The 22,328-nt window shown below is 54.6% G+C and overlaps 1 protein-coding gene across 2 annotated transcripts in view; it reads left to right on the top strand.

Annotated features, from left to right (window-relative positions):
* ZC3H18 (zinc finger CCCH-type containing 18) overlaps nucleotides 1–22,328 on the top strand; it is a 62,787-nt gene that overhangs the window by 39,457 nt on the left and 1,002 nt on the right. For both annotated transcript variants that reach the window (XM_063700388.1, XM_063700387.1), the window contains 11 exons: nucleotides 218–335; nucleotides 2,561–2,829; nucleotides 13,556–13,747; nucleotides 14,603–14,728; nucleotides 15,342–15,446; nucleotides 15,986–16,129; nucleotides 16,610–16,675; nucleotides 19,031–19,191; nucleotides 19,329–19,528; nucleotides 20,167–20,263; nucleotides 21,901–21,997. In XM_063700388.1, the coding sequence (XP_063556458.1) occupies nucleotides 218–335; nucleotides 2,561–2,829; nucleotides 13,556–13,747; nucleotides 14,603–14,728; nucleotides 15,342–15,446; nucleotides 15,986–16,129; nucleotides 16,610–16,675; nucleotides 19,031–19,191; nucleotides 19,329–19,528; nucleotides 20,167–20,263; nucleotides 21,901–21,997 (1,575 nt within the window). The remainder of the gene's footprint in view (nucleotides 1–217; nucleotides 336–2,560; nucleotides 2,830–13,555; nucleotides 13,748–14,602; nucleotides 14,729–15,341; nucleotides 15,447–15,985; nucleotides 16,130–16,609; nucleotides 16,676–19,030; nucleotides 19,192–19,328; nucleotides 19,529–20,166; nucleotides 20,264–21,900; nucleotides 21,998–22,328) is intronic.

The raw sequence follows: 22,328 nt of genomic DNA on the forward strand, positions 1-22,328 counted from the left end.
CAGACGTTTTTGTCATCTGTGAATAGAACCCTTTGACTTTTGGCCTGCTCTTAGATGTAGTTTGTGAACGGATTTCCTAACCTTGAGCTAACCTTGCGCTCCTGGAGTAAACCCCACTGCGTCACGGTCTGCTACTTTCTGTCCCTAATGTTTCGTGTGGTCTTTTTACGCCAGTGCTCCTAAGTGATGAGAGTTCTTTTTCATTGGCCCTTTTCAGACTCGAGCCTTACGCAGACCCTTATTATGACTATGAAATTGAGCGGTTTTGGCGTGGCGGACAGTATGAGAATTTCAGGGTGCAGTATACAGAAACAGAGCCGTATCATAATTACCGAGTAAGTATGACTTCAATATCCACATAAGAACTTCATGATCTGTTCATTCAAGTTATCCCTTTTTATTTATAGTAAAAAATATAGGGCTTTATATGAGCTTATAGAGCCAGCACAATGTACCAATTTCAAAACCAAATTGATTGTTACGGAGAACGAATTCAGAGGCAGCGATTACATTAATGGTCATTTGAACAAAGACTTGCCTGAAAACTGGTTCTTGCTATGGTTTTGTTTTTTTGTGTGGTGTTTGTTTGTTTGTTTGTTTTTTGAGATAGGGTCCCACTCTGTCACCCAGGCTGGAGTGCAGTGGTGCAATCTCAGCTCACTGCAACCTCTACCTCCTGGGTTCAAATGATTCTTCAACCTCAGCCTCCTGAGTAGCTGGGACCACATGCATGCACCACCATGCCCAGCTAATTTTTTTGTATTTTTTTTTGTAGAGATGGGGTTTTACCACGTTGTCCAGGCTGGTTTTGAACTCCTGAGCTCAAGCAATCCGCGTGCCTTAGCCTCCCAGAGTGCTGGGATTAAAGACATGAGCCACTGCGCCCGGCCTGGGTTGTTTGTTTTGGAGACGGAGTTTAACTCTGTCTCCCAGGCTGGAGTTCAATGGCGTGATCTCACCTCACTGCAACCTCTGCCTCCCAGATTCAAGCAATTCTCCTGCCTCAGCCTCCTGAGTAGCTGGGATTACAGGTGCCCACCATCACACCTGGCTAATTTTTTGTATTTTTAGTAGAGACAGGGTTTTGCCATGTTGGTCAGGCTGGTCTCAAACTTCCGATCTCAGATGATCTGCCTATCTCAGCCTCCCAAAGTGCTGGGATTACAGGCGTAAGTCACTGTGCCCAGCTCGGCCTGGTTTTGAAAATGAGATTTGCCAGTATACTTACTGATGCCTGTGTCCAGGGGTGCCTGCGTCTCCCTGCTCGGGCGTGTCACTCTTCCCTGCCCCTCAGTGATCCCGTTTAGGATGTGGCGCCTGTTCTGGTCTACTTCAGCCAGCTTGTTAAGTCTGTTCCTGCGGGCCTGCTGCACCTCCCTGCTCTCATGGAAGACTGGTCTATACTGAGATTTCCGCCCTGGAAATCTCCCTGGTCTGAGCCTCAGAGTTTAGCGTATTGATGAATTATGTGCTTCAGACTGTGAGTTCCTCATCTTAGCTGTTAGGGTGATTTGACGAAGTTGCCCCAGGGAAGGGTCAGTTAGAAGCTGCTGTGTAGTTCCTGTTCTGTGACTGCAGGGACAGTCATGAGCTTTGAGGACCTGGTGCGGCTGTCTCCTCAGGAGCCCATCAGGGTGAGCTCGCAGAGGGAAGAGGGCCCCATCGTGCCGGAAAAGTCCCCCTGCTCGATGCTCTTGTGCCCCGTCTCTCCATAAAGCAGCTTCCTCATTGCAGGTGGGCTGCAGGGTCCTGCTGCTTACCCCTGGGCAGGGTACCCTGGAAGGTGGGAGAAAGCCCCAGGGATCCCTTTCCACTGCGTTCCTCTCTGCTGTGTCCGAGGGAGGGGCAGCAGGGAGGCTCGGGGTGCACCCTGCATCTCCCCAGCAGAGGCCTCAAGCCTGAAACCCATCAGGTGCGTTGTGATTGGACTTTATTCAGTTTTAACCTTGAATATTAGAGCAAATGAATGAGTAAGAGCAGAGGAAAAGTTGGAAAGGGCATCCGAGGATTGTACTAGAAGAAGAGGAGCAGCCTTTTGGGTGCCCGCTCTGCTCCAGAGGCAGGGCATGTGCTCTGCTGTGGCTGCACCCACCCGGGACAAGCCTGGAACTCCCGTCTCTGGATGGACGAATGGACTTGCCCAGGCCACATGGCGGAAGGCCATCTGTGCTAACGACACCGGGCTGTGACTGCAGAATTGCTGCCCTGAGTTAGTCTAGAATTCGTGGTTGGGATGATTTCACTCCTAGTTTGTGTTTGCTCTAATTTGGCATCTGACCCGGTTTTTAACATTGTGTTTTAAGGAGAGAGCTGGGAATGAGATGAGATCCCCACTTGAGGGTGCTCCCTGATCCTGCCTCTCTCTTGCCATCTCCTCTGTACTCCACCGCAGAGAGTTCAATCATAGTCGGGAGCACTTGGCGTTTTGTGTGTAGGTTTGTGGGGTACAGGTGTGATTCTGTGACACAGACAGATCGCGTGGTGTTGGAGCCAAGGCTTTCAGTGCCTCTGTCACCCAAATAACGCACGGTGTCCCCATGTGTTTGGCTTTTTAACAAAGGAAAGGGAGCGGGAGCGAGAGAGAGAGAACAGACAGCGCGAGCGCGAGCGGGAGCGGGAGCGGGACCGAGAGCGGGAGCGCCGGCAGAGGGAGCGCGAGCGAGAGCGGGAGCGCGAGCGCGACAAGGAGCGGCAGCGGAGGAAGGAGGAGTGGGAGCGTGAGCGAGCCAAGCGGGACGAGAAGGACCGGCAGCACCGTGACCGCGACCGGGAGAAGGAGCGGGAGAAGGAGAAGGGGAAGCCCAAGCCCCGCTCCCCGCAGCCGCCAAGGTAGACCTTGCTTCCTGAAGCCCAGGGGTGTGGGGGAGGTCCGGCATGCAGCTCTGCACCTAGTCCCCCTGGCCTGCGCTTCCCCTCTGTGGCCCACAGCTCTGGAGCCCAGGGGACCAGTGCAGGCCCACAGCCCGAGCCCATAGTTCCAAACCCAGAGCTCTCCGACGCAGGGCCTTTCTGTAAAACTCCCAAGGCCGTGACATCTGCCGTGAGCTCCTGGGAGGCTGTTCTCATTCTAGAGGATCTCACTGATGTGAAAATGCTTACAGTCCACGTGCAAACATCGGTGTGTTTTAATAGGCGCTGCCCTTGTATACCACGCACGGTGTGTAACTCACACCCTGGGCACCATGTTACTGTTCTCAGGAGAGTTCTGAATTCCAAAGCATGCCTGGCCCCCAGAGCTTGGGACTGGGCTCAGGTGCTGTGGGGCATCCGTGTTGCTGGCCAGGGTGAGGCACTCTAGCAGCCAGCATGCAGGGGAGGGCCGGGCGGGCTGCTGTTTTTCCTTTGCGGAGTGGGTGCCTTGGGTGCAGAATGATCCTTGCTGCCAGCTGCTGGGGGCACAGCCAAGACCCCTGAGACAGGCAGGCGCTGGGGCTCAGGACAGCCCTTTTTTTCTCTCAAATATACTTGACTGTTAGAGCAGAATGGATGGGCCTCAGTGGACATTAGAGTACTGGATGATGTTTTTGGTGGGTGTTTTTTACAACTTTATTGAAATATAGTTAATGTACGCTGCAACATACCCATTTAAAGTGTACAATCATTGGTTTCTAGAATATTCACAGAGTTGTGCAGCCATCATCGCAATCAACATGAGAGCACTTTTGCCCCTAAAGTGAAACCTTGTGGTGGCTCACACTTGTACCCTGCACTTTGGGAGGCTGAGGCCGGTGGATTGCTTGAAGCCAGGAGTTTGAGACCAGCCTGGGTAGCAAAGCAAGACTCCATCTCTATAAAAAAAAAAAAAAAAAAAAAAAATTAAAAATTAGCTGGGGGAGGTGGCATGAGCCTGTGGTCCCAGCTATTCCGGAGGCTAAGGCAGGAGGATTACAGGATCGCCCAGGTGTTGGAGGCTGCCATGAGCTACAATCGCACGGCTGCACTCCAGCCTGGATGACAAAGTGAGACCCTGTATCTAAAAAAAAAAAAAAAATTAAAAATTGTTTTTAAAAAATCTAGGCTAGGCACGGTGGCTCACTCTTGTAATCTCAGCACTTTGGGCGGCCGGGGTGGACAGACTGCTTGAGCTCAGGAGTTGAGATCAGCCTGGGCAACATGGCAAAATCCCGTCTCTACAAAAAAATACAAAATATTAGCAGGGCGTGGTAGTGCACCACTGTGGTCCCAGCTACTCGGGAGGCTAATACGGGAGGATTGCTTAAGCCCAGAAGGTTGAGGTTGCAGTGAGCTGAGATTGCACCACTGCACTCTAGCCTGGGTAATAGAGCAAGATTCTGTCTCAAAATAAAAAGAAGAAACATTGTACCCATTAGCAGTCACTCTCCATTTTCTCCACACTTCCCAGTCTCTTAGCAGCTTTGTGTCTCTAGGTATCTGCCCATTCAGAACGTTTTGTAGAAACGGAAGTGTGCAATACACGGCGTTTTGTAACTGGCCTCTTCCACTTCAAGCGTTTTTAACATTTGTCCATGTTGTAGCGTGGGTCAGTGCTTTATTCCTCCATGGATGCACCGCATTGCATTTCTCTGTTCGTCTGTTGATGGACGTTGGGTTGTTTCCACCTTTTTTGGCTGTTGTGAGTGTGAATTTGTGTGCAAGTTTTTGTGTGGACATAGGTTTCCATTTTTCTTGAGCATATACCTCAGTGTGGAATTGCTAGATCACATGGTCACTCTATGTTTAGCTATTTGAGAAACCCTCAAACTGTTGTGCAGAGCAGCTGCACCTTTTACATTCCCGCTAGCCGCGTAGGAGGGCGCCATCTCTCTGCATCCTTGTGTGCACTTTGCTGCGGTCCATCTTGTTGATGACAGCCGTCTTGGTGGGTGTGACGTCTCCCTGCCGTTGAGATTTGTATTTCTCTGATGATGGATGATAATGAGAGCATCTTCTTCTGTGCTTATCGACCATTTGTATATCTTCTTTGGAGAAACGCCTATTCAGATCCTTTGCTCATTTTTTGTTTTTTATTATTGAGTGGTAAGAGTCCTTTATGTATTCCAGATACAAGTCCCTTATCAGGTTTATGATGTGCAGTTCCAACTAATGTTTTCTATTTTGTTGCTTACGGTTTTGGTGTCATGTAAGATACCATTGACTAATACAGGGTCATAAAGATTTACTGCCGTGTTCTCTTCTAAGAGTTTTATAGTTTTAGCTCTTACACATAGGTCTTTGATCCAGGCTGGGTGACAGAGACCCTGTCTCAAAAAAAGGGGGGGTGTCGATGAGAGCATGAACGTTGCTCCGTCTCAGGGTTGGTTTGTGTCAGCGTCCCCGTGGGGGTGAAATGCAAGGAGGGATCAAGGCATTTCCTTATTGGGAAACAGCCTGAGATCCTTTCAGGGCCATGGCCTGCAGGACTTCCCAATCAGGAGTCTGTACTTCCAACTCAGGGATGTTGTTTGACTTGGCTCTCATAAAAATCCACATTTGGGCCTACACCTTCCAATAACACTGGACTCTGCTAGACCTGCAGGCATGGGCAGCTTCGTGGCTGGAGCCACGCAGTGGCCACACTTGGAGGGGCCACAGTTCTCATGCTCCTCTCAGAGACCTGGCAGCCATCAGGACCTGCGACTGTGGCTCTGGAAGGATTTGCTTTCCACCACGGGACAAAAACAAGCCCCTGGTCCTCCTCATCTTGTCCGTGTGGCTGGACGACACCCGCTCTTGTGTACAGTGGAACACAAGTCGTCTCCTCTTTTCTGAAAGTCAGCTCTCAGGCAGGACTTCGCAGGCCTTTGTTTCAGGGTCACTCATGGCTGTAGCTGCTGCTTAGCCAGTGGCAAGTGCCAGTTTTGACTGTTTTCATTCTCCAGCTCACAGTGAGTGGACTTCCCTAAATGTGCTGTATTTGTCATACTTTCCTAACACTAGGCAAAGTAATCTTCTTAAAGAACATTCAGAATAAGTGACATATTTCACATGTTTTTAATCCTTTTATGTTACAGTAATCTCTAAGTTATTTGGAAGTTTACATGGTCATCCAAACGGGGAAACCGTCATTGACCTTGACATTGTGCCGCCTTCTTCAGCCTTTCAAGCCCTTTTGGATAGAAGCCCTTCCCCTACAGCACACACAGTATTTTCAGTGTGCACTCAGCCTAAGGCTGCCTTCTGCCCTGAGACCCCACTGCAAAGGTGCGGCCCAGCACCCCGTGCACATACCCCCAGCCCCTCCCTCTGCCCAGATGGGCTGCCCCTATTTCCTCCATTCCGTCTGCCTGGACGGGCTGCCCCACCTCCTCCGTTCCCTCTGCCCAGATGGGCTGCCCCCACCTCCTCCATTCCCTCTGCCTGGACGGGCTGCCCCCACCTCCTCCGTTCCCTCTGCCTGGACGGGCTGCCCCCACCTCCTCCGTTCCCTCTGCCTGGACGGGTTGCCCCCGCCTCCTCCGTTCCCTCTGCCTGGACGGGCTGCCCCCACCTGCTCCGTTCCCTCTGCTCGGACGGGCTGCCCCCACCTCCTCCATTCCCTCTGCCTTTGACAGGCTGCCCCCACCTCCTCCGTTCCCTCTGCCAGGACGGGCTGCCCCCACCTCCTCCGTTCCCTCTGCCCAGACGGGCTGCCTCTACCTCCTCCAGGGTTTTGCTCAGATTCCTCTGCACAGGGAAGTCTCCCCATCCCCTCCTGCTTGCCAGCCTGCTTTCTTGTTCCTCATGGCCCTCAGTGCCCATCTGGAGCCCTTGCAGCAGATGGTCCTGGGGCACCACCGTCTGCCCTGCTCCCCGTTGCAGCCTCTGTGCCTGTCCCAGAGTCCCGCACAGGTTGGTGCTTACCCACCTTTGGGGGTGCTCACTTATATTTGGGGGTGCTGTCCGTGAGTTTTGGATTTGGTATCAGCCTGCATTTTTACCTGCATGTCATAATTGATTGTTACAGGGTTGCTAAAGTTGCACATTGATTTCTACAAACAGAACCAGCTGAGTCTGCTTTCCAGATTCACAAAATAGGGGTTTTCACGCCACCCAGATCCTTGGTTTTAGAAGCAGAGACATAGAAAGGCAGTGATATCCACGTGGAAGGTCACTGTGCTGTGTGGCTCTGGGTTTATGAGTCCGTCAGCATGTCCACTTTGGTGGCTTATGGGCACACGTGCCTGGCCACAGACCCCCTTCCCCACCCCTAGTCATGTATTCTGCCTGTTTCTAAGCAGCCGGGGGCTCTTCCCAGTCAGGAGTCTGTAATTCCAACTCAGGGATGTTTTCTGTGTACAAGAATGTACTTCTGGGGTATGCGTTAGAGGGCCGCCATGCCTAAGGTTGCTGTGTTCCTCTGCTGTGGCCCGCACATTAGTGACCCGCGGAATGGGAGGGCAGATTCCCAACTGCTGTGCCCGTCTCCTGTGTGCTCAGCCTCCCCAGAGGAAAGCGGGTGACGGATCCCAGGAGGCTTGGAGAGGGTAACTCTGCCAGCATGGCCACCAGGCAGCAGGTTGCCATCGCCAGCCCCTGAGCCCTTACCTTCACAGAGGAGTCTCACATTCAGGAAGGGACTGGGAGGTGCTCAGACGTTCTCTGGCCCGACCTGGGCTCACAGCTAGGGTTCAGGAAACTCTGTACTAAATGAGTTTTTCTTAAAATCAAACACAGCTGCTCTCACCAAACTGGGCCGAGCCACTCTTCCCACCTGTTTCTGACCTGGTTCATTTCCCTTCTGCGAGGCTCACATCCCTTTCTTTCCTTCCTGAAGCACTTGCTTGTGCTCCTGGGGCTGCCCTCAGCCCCTTCTCGGAGCTGCCAGCAGCAGGGCTGACGTTCTCTGCGTCGCTTGCCTGGATTCATTCAGCCGGCTTCCGGGTGCTGGGGAGTTCCCAGTCTTGGCTTCACTCACCTTTGCGGGAGCCCTGCCAGGCCCGCTACCTGCCTGGAGGACAAGGGTTTCCCCAGCGCAGAATTTCCAGCCAGTGCTCCTGCTTCCTTCTCCCTTATCAGCCAGAACTGGCCTGGCTGCCTTTTCAGGAGCAGCTGAATTCCCTTTGCAGTAATACACGTATTGAATGGGTGGGTCTTTGGCAGGTTGGGAGTTTGTAATCATTAGGTGGATAGAAAGAACTTTTCTCACCTAAACTGGAAGAAAATGACACAGTTTTACCCAGGGAGATCCATTTGGGAAGATTCTGCCTTCAGCTACCGAGCAGAACACGAATGAGGGGCTCTGCAGTGTCCGGCACGGCTGCACCAGGGCTAGGCCTTGCACGGGGGCTACACCCTAGTGAAGCGCAGTCACTTTTGTTTCGTCTAAAGTGCGGCCCAAGCTCGTTATAGCAGGCACTTCACCACCCCAAGCTTCACGAGAGGGGGCGCAGTCGTGCAGCGGGAGGAGCGAGAGTCGGCCACTGTTTGGGTGCCATGGGTGTCCTGGGTAGAGTTGAGGGCCTCCCCCGGGAAGGAGAATGCTGAGCCCCAATAGGAAACACTGCCCTGAGCTATCTGATGGCCAGCCGTCTGTCCATGGGGGAGCCGTTTCTTTTCCTTATCTCTAACCTAATACCCCTCTTTCCTGAGGTTCTCTCTTACTGCCTAAGCTGTTTGGCTCTGGGAGTTACTGGCTAGCTTGTCCCCGTTGGGATCTCATCCCCATCGGGATCTCTGGCAGGGCTTCTTGACCAGCTCCCCCTGGACCTGCGGCTGGAGACGGAGTTGTGCCGCTCTCTCCGTCCTGGTTTGCCTTTTGAGGCTTACCGACTCCTCCATCTGGGCTATTTTAAAATGATTACAGCAGAACCTTTCAATCAATTCTATCAAATGCATCTGTAGAGCTAAGGGGGCGGTCCCTTATGTGAAACCTAATCTTTATTGCTAGGCCGATGGGTGTGCTCACAGCCGAGGCACGTCATTACGATGCTCTTTGGCTAGTCATTGTCATTAGAAATGTAAACACTGATTGGGGACCTTTCAGCAGGAGCTGTCTGGGCTGCCTGCTGTCTCCAAGCTATTCAACTTCCAGGTTTACCTTTGCGGCTTTGGGTGCCCCTTCAGGGCTTGAGCTTGGCAGGCTCCTGCGGTGGGGTTGTGGGGTGGACCCCTGAGACGGGAAGCACTCGCCCCCCAGCACCTACTCACCCCGGGCTCTTCATTCTCACTCTTCCCTGGTAAGTTCCGGACACCGCAGAGTCCGCACCCCTTTCGCGGCCCATCCAGTGGGCTCCTGCTTCCTGGGCCACCGCTTCATGCTCAGTTTTTTGGGCTGAGCCCTCTCATCTGCCAGTTTGAGGCACCCCAGGAGTCTCAAGATCTCTGCTGGGAGTGGGCCAGGCTACACAGTCTTCTTCAGAGGGATTTGTGACTCCCCTAAAAAGGTTAAGAAACCCTATTTTAGACCAACTTTCTGGGTAAGGGACTAGCGGAGTTAGGGATTTTCATGTGCAGTTTAACACACAGAAGGCGCAGTTGCTGGTGTTTGTATCTGCTCTGCACTGAGACTGGCTCTTGCAGGTGTGAGTGAGGCCGCGTGGCCTTCTGCACAAGTCACAGAGAAGGTGACGGCCACTCAGGTCGTCCATTGGACTCCACTTTTTTTTTTTTTTTTTTTTTGCAAAAGGTAAAGACATGGGGCTGGCACTCCAGATCTGCTTTGGGCTTTTTCTGTTACGTTTTAAGGGAGGTGGGCAGACCATGTGGCCCGTAGCTAAATGCTCCACAGGCACTCACAGAACAAGCCAGGAGAGAAGCTTTGCTGTGGAGCTGCTCCCAGAGCTGCCTCTGAGCAGGCTCAGCCCGGGGAGGCCCATAGGCTCCCATCTCTCTTTTCCCTTGTTGATGTAGATGCTTAGCTCTTTTGATTGAAGAAAGAACCTTCATGCGTTTTTATCCTTTTTCACCTTTGACCCCAAACTTGACAGCTGCTCGGGTTGGAGTTTCTGGACACGTGGCCTGTAGCAGCCTGGCGTCTGTGGCGCCTTGTGTGGCTGCTGGCATCGGTGAGGCGTGAGCTATGAGTGTGCCAGCCTCGGGCCCTTGGTTTTGTCTGCCTCTGGCATGTTTGCATTGGTGGTGGAGCTGACCTTTGCCCCTTAGAGAGTCTCCTGTGGCCTTCAACGGGGAATGGGGGCCAGATGATAGCGCGGGCCTTGTGCTGCGGGAAAGGCTACTTCCTCAGTCAGAGGTCATCTGGAGGGTTTTCCCCTCCGGTTGGAAGTGTTCATGCAAATTCCAGATCTGTCCTGGCCCAGCTTGGAGGTGGGCCTTCCTGACTGGGCCATCCCTTGCAAGCGTTCTCAGCCCACACTGGCTCCCTCTGCGCAGGCCCCCACTTATGAAGGAGCTGAGCCGCACACGGTGGGCTGTCTTGGGGCACCCATGTTGTGTGTTTTGGTTTTGTTTATTTTGTATCTGCCTGGTTTTTCCAAGTCTAATCAAGATGTCCCCTGGGGTGACATTCTTTGCTGAGAGAAAGGCACATGCCTCGGTTCCCTGGGCTGTAGAAAGCCAGTGCTCAGCCTTGCTTTCTGCCGCAGACTTGGGGCCCGGAGACTCGCGATCAAAGCACAGTGGAGATAACGCCCAATGGGAGGCTGAGGCAGGAGAATGGCATGAGGCGGAGCTTGCAGTGAGCCAAGATCGCACCACCGCACTCCAGCCTGGGCAACAGAGCGAGACTCTGTCTCAAAAAAAAGAAAAAAGGAAAAAAATGGTTATCTGCATCCTGGTTAAAATCAGTACCACCATGTCCCACACATGGTAACATGGACTTGCTGGACAGGACCTCCTTGCTCCATGGGCCTGGAAGCAGCTGCTTCAGAAGGAAGGTGGTGCGGCCAGCGGCAGCGGAGGGCGCGCTGTGCAGTGACGAGATGGTGCAGGCCCGTCCACAGCCCTGGCCCAGAGAAGGAGAGACCTCACTGACCCCTGCTGGGCCTGCCTCTGGCCATCTTCATTTTGAAATTCGGTATCCTTGTCTCCAGAGGGAATGAGCAGCTCTTTCTGGAGGGCAAGCACCAGCTGCCCTGAGATTGTGAAGGCCTGCACTGCCCGCCTCTCTGGACCTCAGCTGGTTTTATTTCCATGCCATGGCAGGGGGCAAGCAGACGCTGTTTTTCCTTCCCCCTCACCGCAGCTAGGACTCCACATGCTGTTACAGCTTCACCCGAAGAAGAGGTGGTCCTGACCACGCCTTGACTTCTGCCCGTTCCCTCTCCCTGTGTTGGAAGGGCCGCACTGTCCCTGTGACTTATTGGTGCTCCCTTTCCTCTTGGGGTATTAGGATGAGAGTTATACAGGAAGTATAAAGGTGAAAGTAGCTCTCTAGTAGCCTGTGACAGGGAGGATCATCAGACAGGTGTTTACTTCCTTCCTGGATTACTTTTCCAGGAGACACCCAGATGTGGCAATAGCTCTTGGGGTTTTGGGCTGACGTACAGGAGCTGAAGCTGTGATGTCGCGTGTCCGTGTCCTTAGGACAGTGTTAAGTGGGGAGCTGCCCCCATCCTGCATGCTCAGCAGATAGCAGGCATGTTGGCCAGCCGGTTGGTTAAACAAGCTCTGAAAACATAAACATTGATGGTTTTGGTGGTTTCATGTGTTGTCGTGTGACGTAAGCAGATTCTACCACAGCAGAGCCAGAGGTGAGCAAGACGTAGGGCAGAGAATCCCACTCACAGTAACACAGGAACTAAAACAGCTTTTTAAAATGTGTTTGCAGGCCAGGCATGGCGGCTCAAGCTTATAACCCCAGCACTCTCGAAGGCCAGGGTGGGAGGATCACTTGAGGCCAGAAATTCGAGACCAGCCTGGGCAACATAGGGAGACCTCAAATCAATGTTTAATGACCTGGGTGTGGTGGTGCACACCTGCAGTCCTGGCTACTCAAGAGGCTGAGGTGGGAGGATCCCTTCAGCCTGGAAGCTCAAGGCTGCAGTGATTATGCCACCACACTCCAGCCCACATGGGTAACAGAGCAAGACCCTGTCTCTAAAAAAGAAAAAGAAGAAAAAAAAAGCCACGTTCTGCTTATACAATTGCCAGGATTGTGGGTTAGTTTGTGTCTGGGTGGTGGTTGTGGTTCTTAGTGGTGACACCGAGCCCAGGTTCGGCACTGCACACTGCTGGCTGAATGAGGAAAAATTATCTGATAACCCACCAAGAACCTGTAAAATGTGTATCTCCTTTGACCCATTAATTCCATTGTTCAGGAGTTTACCCTTTAAAAAGTCAGATAAAGATTTATATATAAGGGGTCACTTTAATATCATTTGTGTTTGGGTTTTTTGTTTGTTTTTTATAAAGGAGTCTCACTCTGTTGCCCAGTTTGGAGTGCAGCGGCGCAGTCTCAGCTCAATGCAATCTCTGCCTCCTGGGTTCAAACCGTTCTCCTGCCCTCAGGCTCCCCAGTAGCTGGGATTACAGGCACGTGTTACCACACCCAGCTAATTTTTGTTTTGTTTTTTGTTTTGTTTTGAGACGAAGTCTTGCTCTGTCGCCCAGATTGGAGTGCAGTGGCGCAGTCTCAGCTCACTACAACCTCCACCTCCCAGTTTCAAGCAATTCTCCTGCCTCAGCCTCCCAAGTAGCTGGGATTACAGGCGCCCACCACCACATCCAACTAATTTTTGTTTTTGTTTTTATTTTTTTTTTTTTGAGACAGAGTCTCGCTCTGTCGCCCAGGCTGGAGTGCAGTGGCGCGATCTCAGCTCACTGCAAGCTCCACCTCCCGGGTTCACGCCATTCTTCTGCCTCAGCCTCCCAAGTAGCTGGGACTACAGGCGCCTGCCACCACGCCTGGCTAATGTTTTATATTTTTAGTAGAGATGGGGTTTCACCGTGTTAGCCAGGATGGTCTCGATCTCTTGACTTCGTGATTCGCCCGCCTCGGCCTCCCAAAGTGCTGGGATTACAGGTGAGCCACCGCACCCGGCCTAATTTTTGTATTCTTAGCAGACATGGAGTTTCACCATGTTGGCCAGGCTGGTCTCGAACTCCTGACCTCATGATCCGCCCACCTCAGCCTCCCAAAGTGCTGGGATTACAGGCATGAGCCATCGCGCCCAGCCTAATTTTTGTATTTTTAATAGAGACAGGTTTCACCGTATTGGCCAGGCTGATCTGGAACTCCCACCCTCAAGTAATCCGCCCGCCTCATCCTCGCAAAGTGCTGGGATTGCAGGCGTAAGCCACCATACCCAGGCTTATTTCATAAATATTTATTATGAACCTACTAGTATGTCAGCGCTAGAGATGGTATTAGACACAGCAGACACCATCCCTGTCCCTCCTAGAGCTGACAGCGTAGTTGGGAAGATGGAAATTAAGTAAGTAATGACGCTCACAGAAAGTAACTGCCATTCTGGTTCAGGAGAAATCTGGGTGTTCCCCTGAATAACAGACACTGGGCCAAGGGCCATGGACATCACCGAAGTCCATGTGGTGATGGGTTTTGTGAGTGGCCTGTTTTCCCCTTAGGACCCTTTGTTTCTCAGGTGATCCTTAAATAAGCCAGGTATGAGATCCATAGTCTCTCCCGCTGCTGTCACACACGGCATTGCTGTGAAGCGGAAGGTGGCCTGAGAGTTGCTAATGGCCTCTGTGATTTCAGCCGCCAAGCTGAGCCACCAAAGAAGGAGGCTGCCACCGCGGGGCCGCAGGTGAAGAGAGCAGATGAGTGGAAGGACCCTTGGCGCCGATCCAAGTCTCCCAAGAAGAAACTCGGGGTGTCAGTCTCCCCGAGCCGGGCTCGAAGGCGTCGGAAAACATCAGCCTCGTCAGCCTCTGCCTCTAATTCCTCCAGGTAAGGAGGGCTCGTGGGACGGCTGGGGTGTCAGCACCTTGGAGCCGTCAGCTGACACCGTGCACCTCACTGGGTCAGGTGGGGAACACCCCAGCCCCACTGTTTGCTGTGGCGTCGTTACCTGCAGACCAGTCAGTAGGATTAACCCGGTGTTTATACATTCAGCAAAGAGCATCAATGCCAAGTAGGACTGACGCAGTGACCCCAAATGGGGCACAGACCCCGACAACTGAGCCTGACTGCTCCCAGGGAGTCACAGGCCACACTGGAGGGAGGGGCACCTGGATGCGGGAGGACGCACAGACCTGGGGCCCAGTGAGTCCATCTGTTCCTCCAGACTGGACCTGAAGCTGTGCCCCTCCACGTACAGTCCTGGTCTCAGCACACAGGAGCCCGGCTCCCGAGTGAGGGATGACGGAAAGCAGGGGACCGGGGTAGACTCCACGATGCTCGGCAGGAACAGGAGGTGTGGGTGGGAAGCCAGGCTTCACTGAAAGTGGATGCAGATGGACAGATAGACACACACATGGACCCACGTGAGCTGGGTCTGTCCACTCAGGCAGCGCCACCCGGTAACAGCAGGCACACCCCACGCCCAGGTCTTGATTTCTAAATGCCGTTCTGCACCGAGGAGGGATGGCACTGAAGAGTGTCTGGGGGAGGCTGTGTGCGTCTGTGTGTGCGCATGTGTAGCTGTGTGTCTGTGCGCGTGTGTAGCTGTGCATGTGTGCGTCTGTGCTTGTGTGTGTAGCTATGTGTTCAGGTCTGTGCCAGAGAGCAGCAGGTCAGCACAGGGCGTGTGGGGCAGGGAGGGCCCTTCTCACTTCTCGCCACGCTCCCTCCCGCCCGCCCCAGGTCGTCTTCGCGGTCATCGTCCTACTCTGGCTCCGGCTCCTCCCGGTCGCGATCCCGGTCTTCATCCTACAGCTCCTACTCCAGCCGCTCTTCCAGACACAGCTCGTTCTCAGGAAGCCGGTCCAGGTATGTCCCCAGGGCCCATGAAGGGCCCTCAGCAGGTGCAGTGAGCATGGGCACCTGCGGATGTGGCTTTAGTTGTGGTGCCAGTAGCCCCTTGGGGTATTGAAAGTCCCTGCTGGCAGCTGAACTAGGATGGCCAGGGGGTCATGTCCTGTGTCCCCCACCAAACACCAGCCTTGCGGGCCCTCGTCCTTGTGTAGATGCGTGCTGTCACTGAGGGCCACAGCCTGACATCCTCGAGTTGAGGCACTCGAGTCCTCCGGGGACAGGCCGAGGAAGGGGCCAGACCCAGCCCTGTCCTGTGGGTGTTTCTATGGGAGCTGTGCTGCTGCCCCACTGCCAAGGAGCCTGTCTCCTCCTGTCCTGCACACACATGAACGTGACACTTGCCTCCCGGAGGACCCGCCAGTGGATGCTGACACCTTCCACGCTCTCTGGCCTACTCTGGGCCTCTGTTTTTAGCAGATGACAGAACAGTCCAGAACTGAAGTTAAAACTGAGGCACATAAATGGAAATTCTTGGCCTTCTCCATGGGTCTGGGTGGGTCCTCAGTGGGCTTGGGCTGGTGAAGAAACACCCCCAGGCCCCTTCAGACACCTTTGTTCACTCCCCTAGGTCCCGGTCCTTCTCTTCGTCCCCGTCCCCGTCCCCAACACCTTCCCCACATAGACCTTCCATCAGAACCAAGGGAGAGCCGGCCCCGCCGCCCGGGAAAGCAGGGTGAGTGCCTGTCCTGTGGGCAAGTCCTGGCCGGCCAGGCCTCCACAGGCTGCAGCCTCCTCCCTCCGTCTCTATCTCTCATTTGTGTTTGGGACCAAAGAGGTGAGGATGCCTCAGGGGGCTGGCCCCAGGGGGTGACTGGGCTGGGAGGCACTGGGCACAGCCCCTGTTCTCACGGGCCACACTTACACAGCAGCACTCCCTCGGGAACCCTGGGGACAGAGCACAGCCCTGGGGACACGGCAACAGCCGGGTGTTCTTAAGGGGTCTTCCTGTTAGCCTGCTCTCCCCACTGCCTGGCGATGCCTGTAGCTCTTGCCTGTTAGGGGGAGCCTGGAAGGGCTGCTGGGGGGCTTTGAAGCCGTTCCCAAGCTCTCTGACACCGATGGCTGGGGAGCCGTGTCCAGGCACGAGCGTGCTCACTGAGCGTCACAGGCATGCAGTGTCGGTCCCCGAGCTGTGGGTCCATTGAAAGGGGATGTGGGCCAGCGGGGCCTCGTCCACCAGCCCTGCCCTGCTCGAGCCTCCCTGTCTCACAGAGAGAAGGCAGTGAAGAAGCCGGCCCCGCCTCCAGCCCCACCACAGGCCACCAAAACCACTGCTCCTGTCCCCGAGCCCACCAAGCCAGGAGACCCTCGGGAAGCCAGGAGGAAGGAGCGGCCAGCCAGGACCCCCCCCAGGAGGTGAGCACTCTGGCGTCCCGGGCCCTCAGGCTTTCCGTGTTCTTGGTGCCACTGTGATGCTGGCCCTGCTGGAAATCCAGAGTGCCAGGGTCCAGAGCCAGGTGGTGGGAGGCGCCCCCTAGCCGAGCAGCACCCAGTGAGCCCTTACCCGGGAACCTGCCCTGTCCCCTCCCTGAGCCTGTGTTTCTGGAGCGTGAAGGGGAAGGGACAGCGTGGCAGGGAGCACAGGCCTTCCCGCCACGGCCCCGTCTGCACTGGAAGGTGCTGCCCCCGAGAGACTGCACTTTTTATCTTGACAAAACACTGAGCCTAAAGGAAGACAGGCCCAGGCCCTGTTCCAGGGCGGTAGCAAGGCCAGTCTGGAGGCTCACCTCACAGGGCTGCTGGTGGGGAGGGGAGGCCGCGAGGGGGTGGGGAGGGGAGGCCGCGAGGGGCTGCGGAGGCCACGCCCCCTGAGCCCCGCTGTTGCTTGTATTACAGGCGGACGCTAAGCGGCAGCGGCAGTGGCAGTGGTAGCAGCTATAGTGGTTCCAGCTCCCGATCCAGGTCATCCACGTCACCCTGTGCCTCTGTTTCTCCCTCCCCGTCGGGGCCAGGAAGTCCCAGAAGCAGCCAGTGTGGGTTGGGCTGTCTCCCACAGGCGGGCTGGGGCCCTTCTGGATCTGAGTCACCTTGGGGCTGTGGAAGGCTGCGGTTGAAGCTTTGACACAGGAGAAAATGGGCCAGGACTCGTGATAGGAAGACCCCCTCCCCCCACAAAAACAGCTTCACAAAGTCGGGGGCACTCAGGTCAGGAGGAGGTGCCTCTGCCCTGCTGACTTGATGCCCAGCACCCTGAGAAAGCACCTGCACCTGGGGAGGAGCCAGCAGCTTCCAGCCCAGCAGGGCAGAGGCTGGGCCTGCGTGACCTATCACACCTGTCGAGAGAACCGGCCTGCGGGGGTGGGGAAGCCGATAAAAACATCTGAGAAGAGAATACATGGAAAAGCTTTGTGGGCCAGGTGCGGCGGCTCACACCTGTGATCCCAGCACTGTGGGAGGCCAAGGCAGGAGGATTGCTTGAGCCCAGGACTTGACGACCAGCCTGAGCAACATAGACCCCATCTCCACAGAAAAAGATTTTTTTTTTTTTTTTTTTTTGAGACAGTTTCATTCTTGTTGCCCAGGCTGGAGTGCAATGGCGCGATCTTGCAACCTCCGCCTCCCGGATTCAACCTCAGCCTCCTGAGTAGCTGAGACTACAGGCGCACACTGCCACGCCCAGCTAATTTTCTGTATTTTAGTAGAGATGGGGTTTCACCATGTTGCCCAGGTTGGTCTTAAACTCCTGAGCTCAGGCAATCCACCCACCTTGGCCTCCCAAAGTGCTGGGATTACATGCGTGAGCTGCCGCACGCAGCCTAATTTTGTATTTTTAGTAGAGACTGGGTTTTACCATGTTTCTGATCTTGAACTCCTGACCTCAGGTGATCCATCCGCCTCGGCTTCCCAAAGTGCTGGGATTACAGGTGTGAGCCACTGCACCCAGCCCAGAAATTTTTTTTAATTAGCTGGGTATAGTGGTGTGTGCCTATGATCCCAGCTACTTGGGAGGTCAAGGTTGAATGAGCTGTGATCACGACATTGCATTCCAGCCTGGACAACAGAGATCCTGTCTCAAAACAAAAAAAAAGGATTTTTGCTATTTAGTTGTTTTAAAAGAAAGTATTAAATCAGTCCTTAGATTCCTTGCATAGAACTCTTTCATTTCCAGGCAGCAGGTGGTTTATATATTTGTCACAGTTCTTTTTTTCTTTTGTTTGTTTTGTTTCTGGAGAGACATGGCTTGCTGTGTTGCCCAGGCTGGTCTCAAACTCCTGGGCTCAAGTGATCCTCCCACTGTGGTCTCCCAAACTCCTGGGATTATAGGCATGAGGCACCGCGCCTGGCCTAAATGTTTCTTAATAAGTCTGAAATGTTTTAAAGACCTGACTTTTGAAAAAAAAAAAAATGGTTCTCTTACATTCCCCTGTTCCTTGCTTCGGTACCCAGTGTACCTGGAAGACGTGGTTGGTGTTTTCTCGAGCAGCATATGGGCAGGGCAGACTCAGGTGCCAGTCCTGTGTGCTTTGTGTCCGTGTTGAGTGCACGCCAGTGGAGCTACAGACCTGCTGTTCCCAGTCTGTCTGCCGTGTGTTCCTCAGGCATTCCCTGAGACTGCGGAATTGCTCCTTGTGTTTTTAATTTCCCTGTGGGCTGAGGCTATCTCCCTTTTGTCTAAGCCAGGGACTCTGCTTAAATTCCATCCTTGCCACTGTTGAGTCAGCTCAGTCCTGTTTCCCTTCCCAACAAGCAACCTGACATTCGTTTTGTTTTTTGTTTGTTTTGAGACGGAGTTTCACTCTTGTCGCCCAGGCTGGAGTGCGATGGCATGGTCTCGGCTCACTGCAACCTCCACCTCCCAGGTTCAAGCGATTTTTTTGCCTCAGCCTCCCCAGTAGCTGGGATTACAGGCGCCTGTGACCACGCCCGGCTAATTTTTGTATTTTTAGTAGAGATGGGGTTTTACCATGCTGGCCAAGCTGGTCCCGAGCTCCCGACGTCAGTTCAGCTGGGTCTCGGACCCCATTGCTCATGACGAGATCTGCCCATCTCAGTCTCGCAGAGTGCTGGGATTACAGGCGTGAGCAGCCGTGCCTGGCTGCAACCTGACATTCGTTAGTGAAATGGGGCCCTGGCCTAGCCATGGGGACGTCCCTTACTTTGTAACCCTGGAACTGCCCAGTGCCCCCCCAAAATCACACATTCCGTGGGTACATGATCCATAAATGGACACTGGGTAAAAGTGGACCATGGAGCACCCCCTACCGGCCCCTCCCTCCAGTCTGGTTGGAGTGTGGTGAGATGTGCTTGTGTGTCCAGGTCCCTGAGCGTGAGCAGCGTCTCTTCAGTGTCCAGTGCTACGTCGAGCAGCAGCTCTGCACACAGCGTGGACTCGGAGGACATGTACGCAGACCTGGCTAGCCCCGTGTCCTCAGCCAGCTCTCGGTCCCCGGCCCCAGCCCAGACCAGGAAGGAGAAAGGTACTCAGGAGCCCTGGTACCTTTGGGGAGCAGCTCCCGGGGGAGGAGGGCGGCATCAGCACAGACTTTGCCTGGCTGTTGGTGTGGCCATGGGAAAATCACCAGTACCCCCATGACTGCGGATTTATCATTGGTAGGAAAATCTAAGAAAGAAGACGGTGTTAAAGAGGAAAAGCGGAAAAGGGATTCGTCCACACAACCACCCAAATCTGCAAAACCTCCAGCAGGGGGGAAGTCCTCCCAGCAGCCCTCGACACCCCAGCAGGCACCCCCCGGGCAGCCCCAGCAGGGCACGTTTGTGGCCCACAAGGAGATCAAGTTGACACTGTTGAATAAGGTGAGGGCAAGGGCCCTCCTGGTGGCTGCCCCAGCGTCTAGGCCTGGGTCCATCTGCTTCCTGAGACAGGTTCCTCCTGGGGGACGGAGCCTGAGTGAGGGCGAGTGGGGCCTTGCAGGTGTCAGCACAGCCTGGGTAACAGAGCGAGACTCCATCTTCCTGGCCTGGGCTGGGAAGTGTGAGCATCTGGGGAGGTTCGGGTGCTGCTGGCCTCTCTCTGAACAGAGAGGGCGTTCTCTTCGTGCCTGTGGCCGCCATTCCCTGCCATGCAGTCTCAACACAATACAGGAAGCCTTGGTCCCTGTCCTCTGTCCTCAGCAGGACACATCCCTGTCCTCTGCTGGAAGGGCAAGAGGCCTGGCTTCATGGGTCCCAGGTCCTCCTAGAGTGGCCCCCGTGGGGAGCAGGAAGGCCTGCAGGGTGCTTCCCCTGGAACGTGAAGGGCCCCAAGTGCACAGTGGGGGTGCCCTTGGTCCGGGTCATGGAGGCCTCACTCAGGGCTACAGGGTCTCATGGGTGTGTGGTGGGACCTTTGGGAGCAGAGCAGGTTGCTGGCAAGGAACCCATGTCCTCTGGGGCGAGGACACGGCTGCTGGCTCCTGGCCCTGCTGTCCTCACTGGCCTCTCTCTTGTCCCAGGCGGCTGATAAAGGAAGCAGGAAGCGCTATGAACCATCAGACAAGGACAGGCAGAGCCCTCCTCCAGCCAAGCGGGCCAACACATCCCCAGACCGCGGTGAGCCTCCCAGCCCCTAGGGGGCAGGGCAGAGGGATGGGAGCCTGGGGATGCGGAGCAGCTGGGTCTCAGACTCCATTGCTCTTAACAAGTAGGAGGAGGGTCCAGAAAACATCTGACTTGCAGATGATGCCTGTCGGTATTTAGAGGGTGTTGAAAACTAAAACGAAGAAAAAGTTTTAAGTATTTGTTTAAAAATAACAGGACCGGGCGTGGTGGCTCACGCCTATAATCCCAGCACTTTGGGAGGCTGAGGCCGGCAGATCACTTGAGGTCAGGAGTTCCAGACCGGCCTGGCCAACCTGGTAAAACCCTGTCTCTACTAAAAATACAAAAATTAGGCCGGGCGCGGTAGCTCATGCCTGTAATCCCAGCACTTTGGGAAGCCAAGGTGGGTAGATCATCTGAGGTCAGGAGTTCTTGACCAGCCTGGCTAACATGGTGAAACCCTGTTTCTACTAAAAATACAAAAAATTAGTTGGGCGTAGTGGCGTGCGTCTGTAGTCCCAGCTACTTGGGAGGCTGAGGCAGGAGAATCGCTTGAACCTGGGAGGCAGAGGTTGCAGTGAGCTGAGATTGCACCATTGCACTGCAGCTTGGGCAACAAGAGCAACTGTATTTTTTTTTTACACGTGCCATTTTTGCAAAATACATTTTCCAAAACAAATGAGCAGGAATGGCATTGGTTTTTCCATTTTTGCAAATCTCTTTAGTCTGGCTGACAGAAGACGGCCGGACCCACATGCCTCGTGCCTTCTGGAGATCCTCCCAGGCTCCTGCGGACTGAGTGACAAGGCAGATAGTGTCTATATTACTGTTGAACCACACAGACCTGAAAGGGCCTCAGGGACCCCCAGCCATGCTGACCACACCCCAAGAGCTGGGGCCCAGATGGAAAGACAGGGAGATTGTCCTGGCTGGCTTTGATGGGTGGAGCTCAAACCAAATAGAGGACAAGGGGGCCTGGCCACCTGCACAGACACTCCCAGACACAGAGAACAGGCAGGGGGCTTCCAGACCCCTTCCCAAGCAGTTCTCTGGGTTTGTCGGACACAGGAAGAGGAAGCTGCTCATCTTTGTCCCTAAGCCCAGGGCCTGTGCCCTGTGTGGCTGGTCTGGAACAGCCTTGCTGCCCTTGCCTGGGGTTGGAGCCAGGGCCACTGGGGTCCTGGGGACCTTTGTTCACGCACCAGCCTTGGGCCTGCGCTGGGCAGTGGACCCCCCCCCCCCCTCGGTTGCCGCGCCTCCCTGCTAACATTGCCAGAGTGAAACACTCCTGGTCTCTCGGCTTTGCTTGTATTTCTTTACTGCCATGTCTTTCCTGTTGTTCTATATTTGAAGACCCATGTGATAAATTTCTTCAAAGCTAGGAAGGAGTTTTGTCTCTCTGCGTGAGATATTGGCTGCTTGCTGGAACCTGGGGCCCAGGTTTGGCCTCAGCCTCATTTCCAGATGCCTTGGTGCCCACATCTCTCTTCTCCTACTTGGCTCTCCCCTTTTTATTTCTTTATAAAAATGAAGGTGGTGAACTAAGCAGCCTCAGGCTTTAGAAGTGAGTCCCTGGCATCGGGGAGGCCACCCACACGGCTATTCCCTGTACATCAGGAGGGTGGTCTCACTCTGTACCTATCACCCAGGTTCTCGGGACCGGAAGTCAGGTGGGAGACTGGGCTCCCCGAAGCCAGAGCGGCAGAGAGGCCAGAACTCCAAAGCCCCTGCAGCCCCGGCTGACAGGTGAGTCCCACCCAGCATGTGCCCTGAGCACACCGAGGGGGCCAGCCCCAGTCTCTTCCCCAGGGAGGCCACCAGCAGCAGGGCTAGCACTGGGCCAGGCTGGAGGCGTCACTACAGCTCCTGCTGGTCTGACGGGGTGAGGGGCAGGGACAGCAAATTGCAGCCCTCCCCACCCCCCCCACCCCCCTCCCCCACACACACACACACGCTCCTGCCCTGGTTGAGGCTGGAGGTTGTGCGGGGCCAGCCCAGGACCCTCCCAGTCTGCTCCACAAAGCCCGGGAGCCAGTGGCTAGGACCAGGCCTGCTTGTGGCAGTGGGAGCCTGGCCA

The sequence above is a fragment of the Gorilla gorilla genome, chromosome 18 (genome assembly GCF_029281585.2).
Source record: "Gorilla gorilla gorilla isolate KB3781 chromosome 18, NHGRI_mGorGor1-v2.1_pri, whole genome shotgun sequence".
Classification (NCBI taxonomy): Eukaryota; Metazoa; Chordata; class Mammalia; order Primates; family Hominidae; genus Gorilla; species Gorilla gorilla.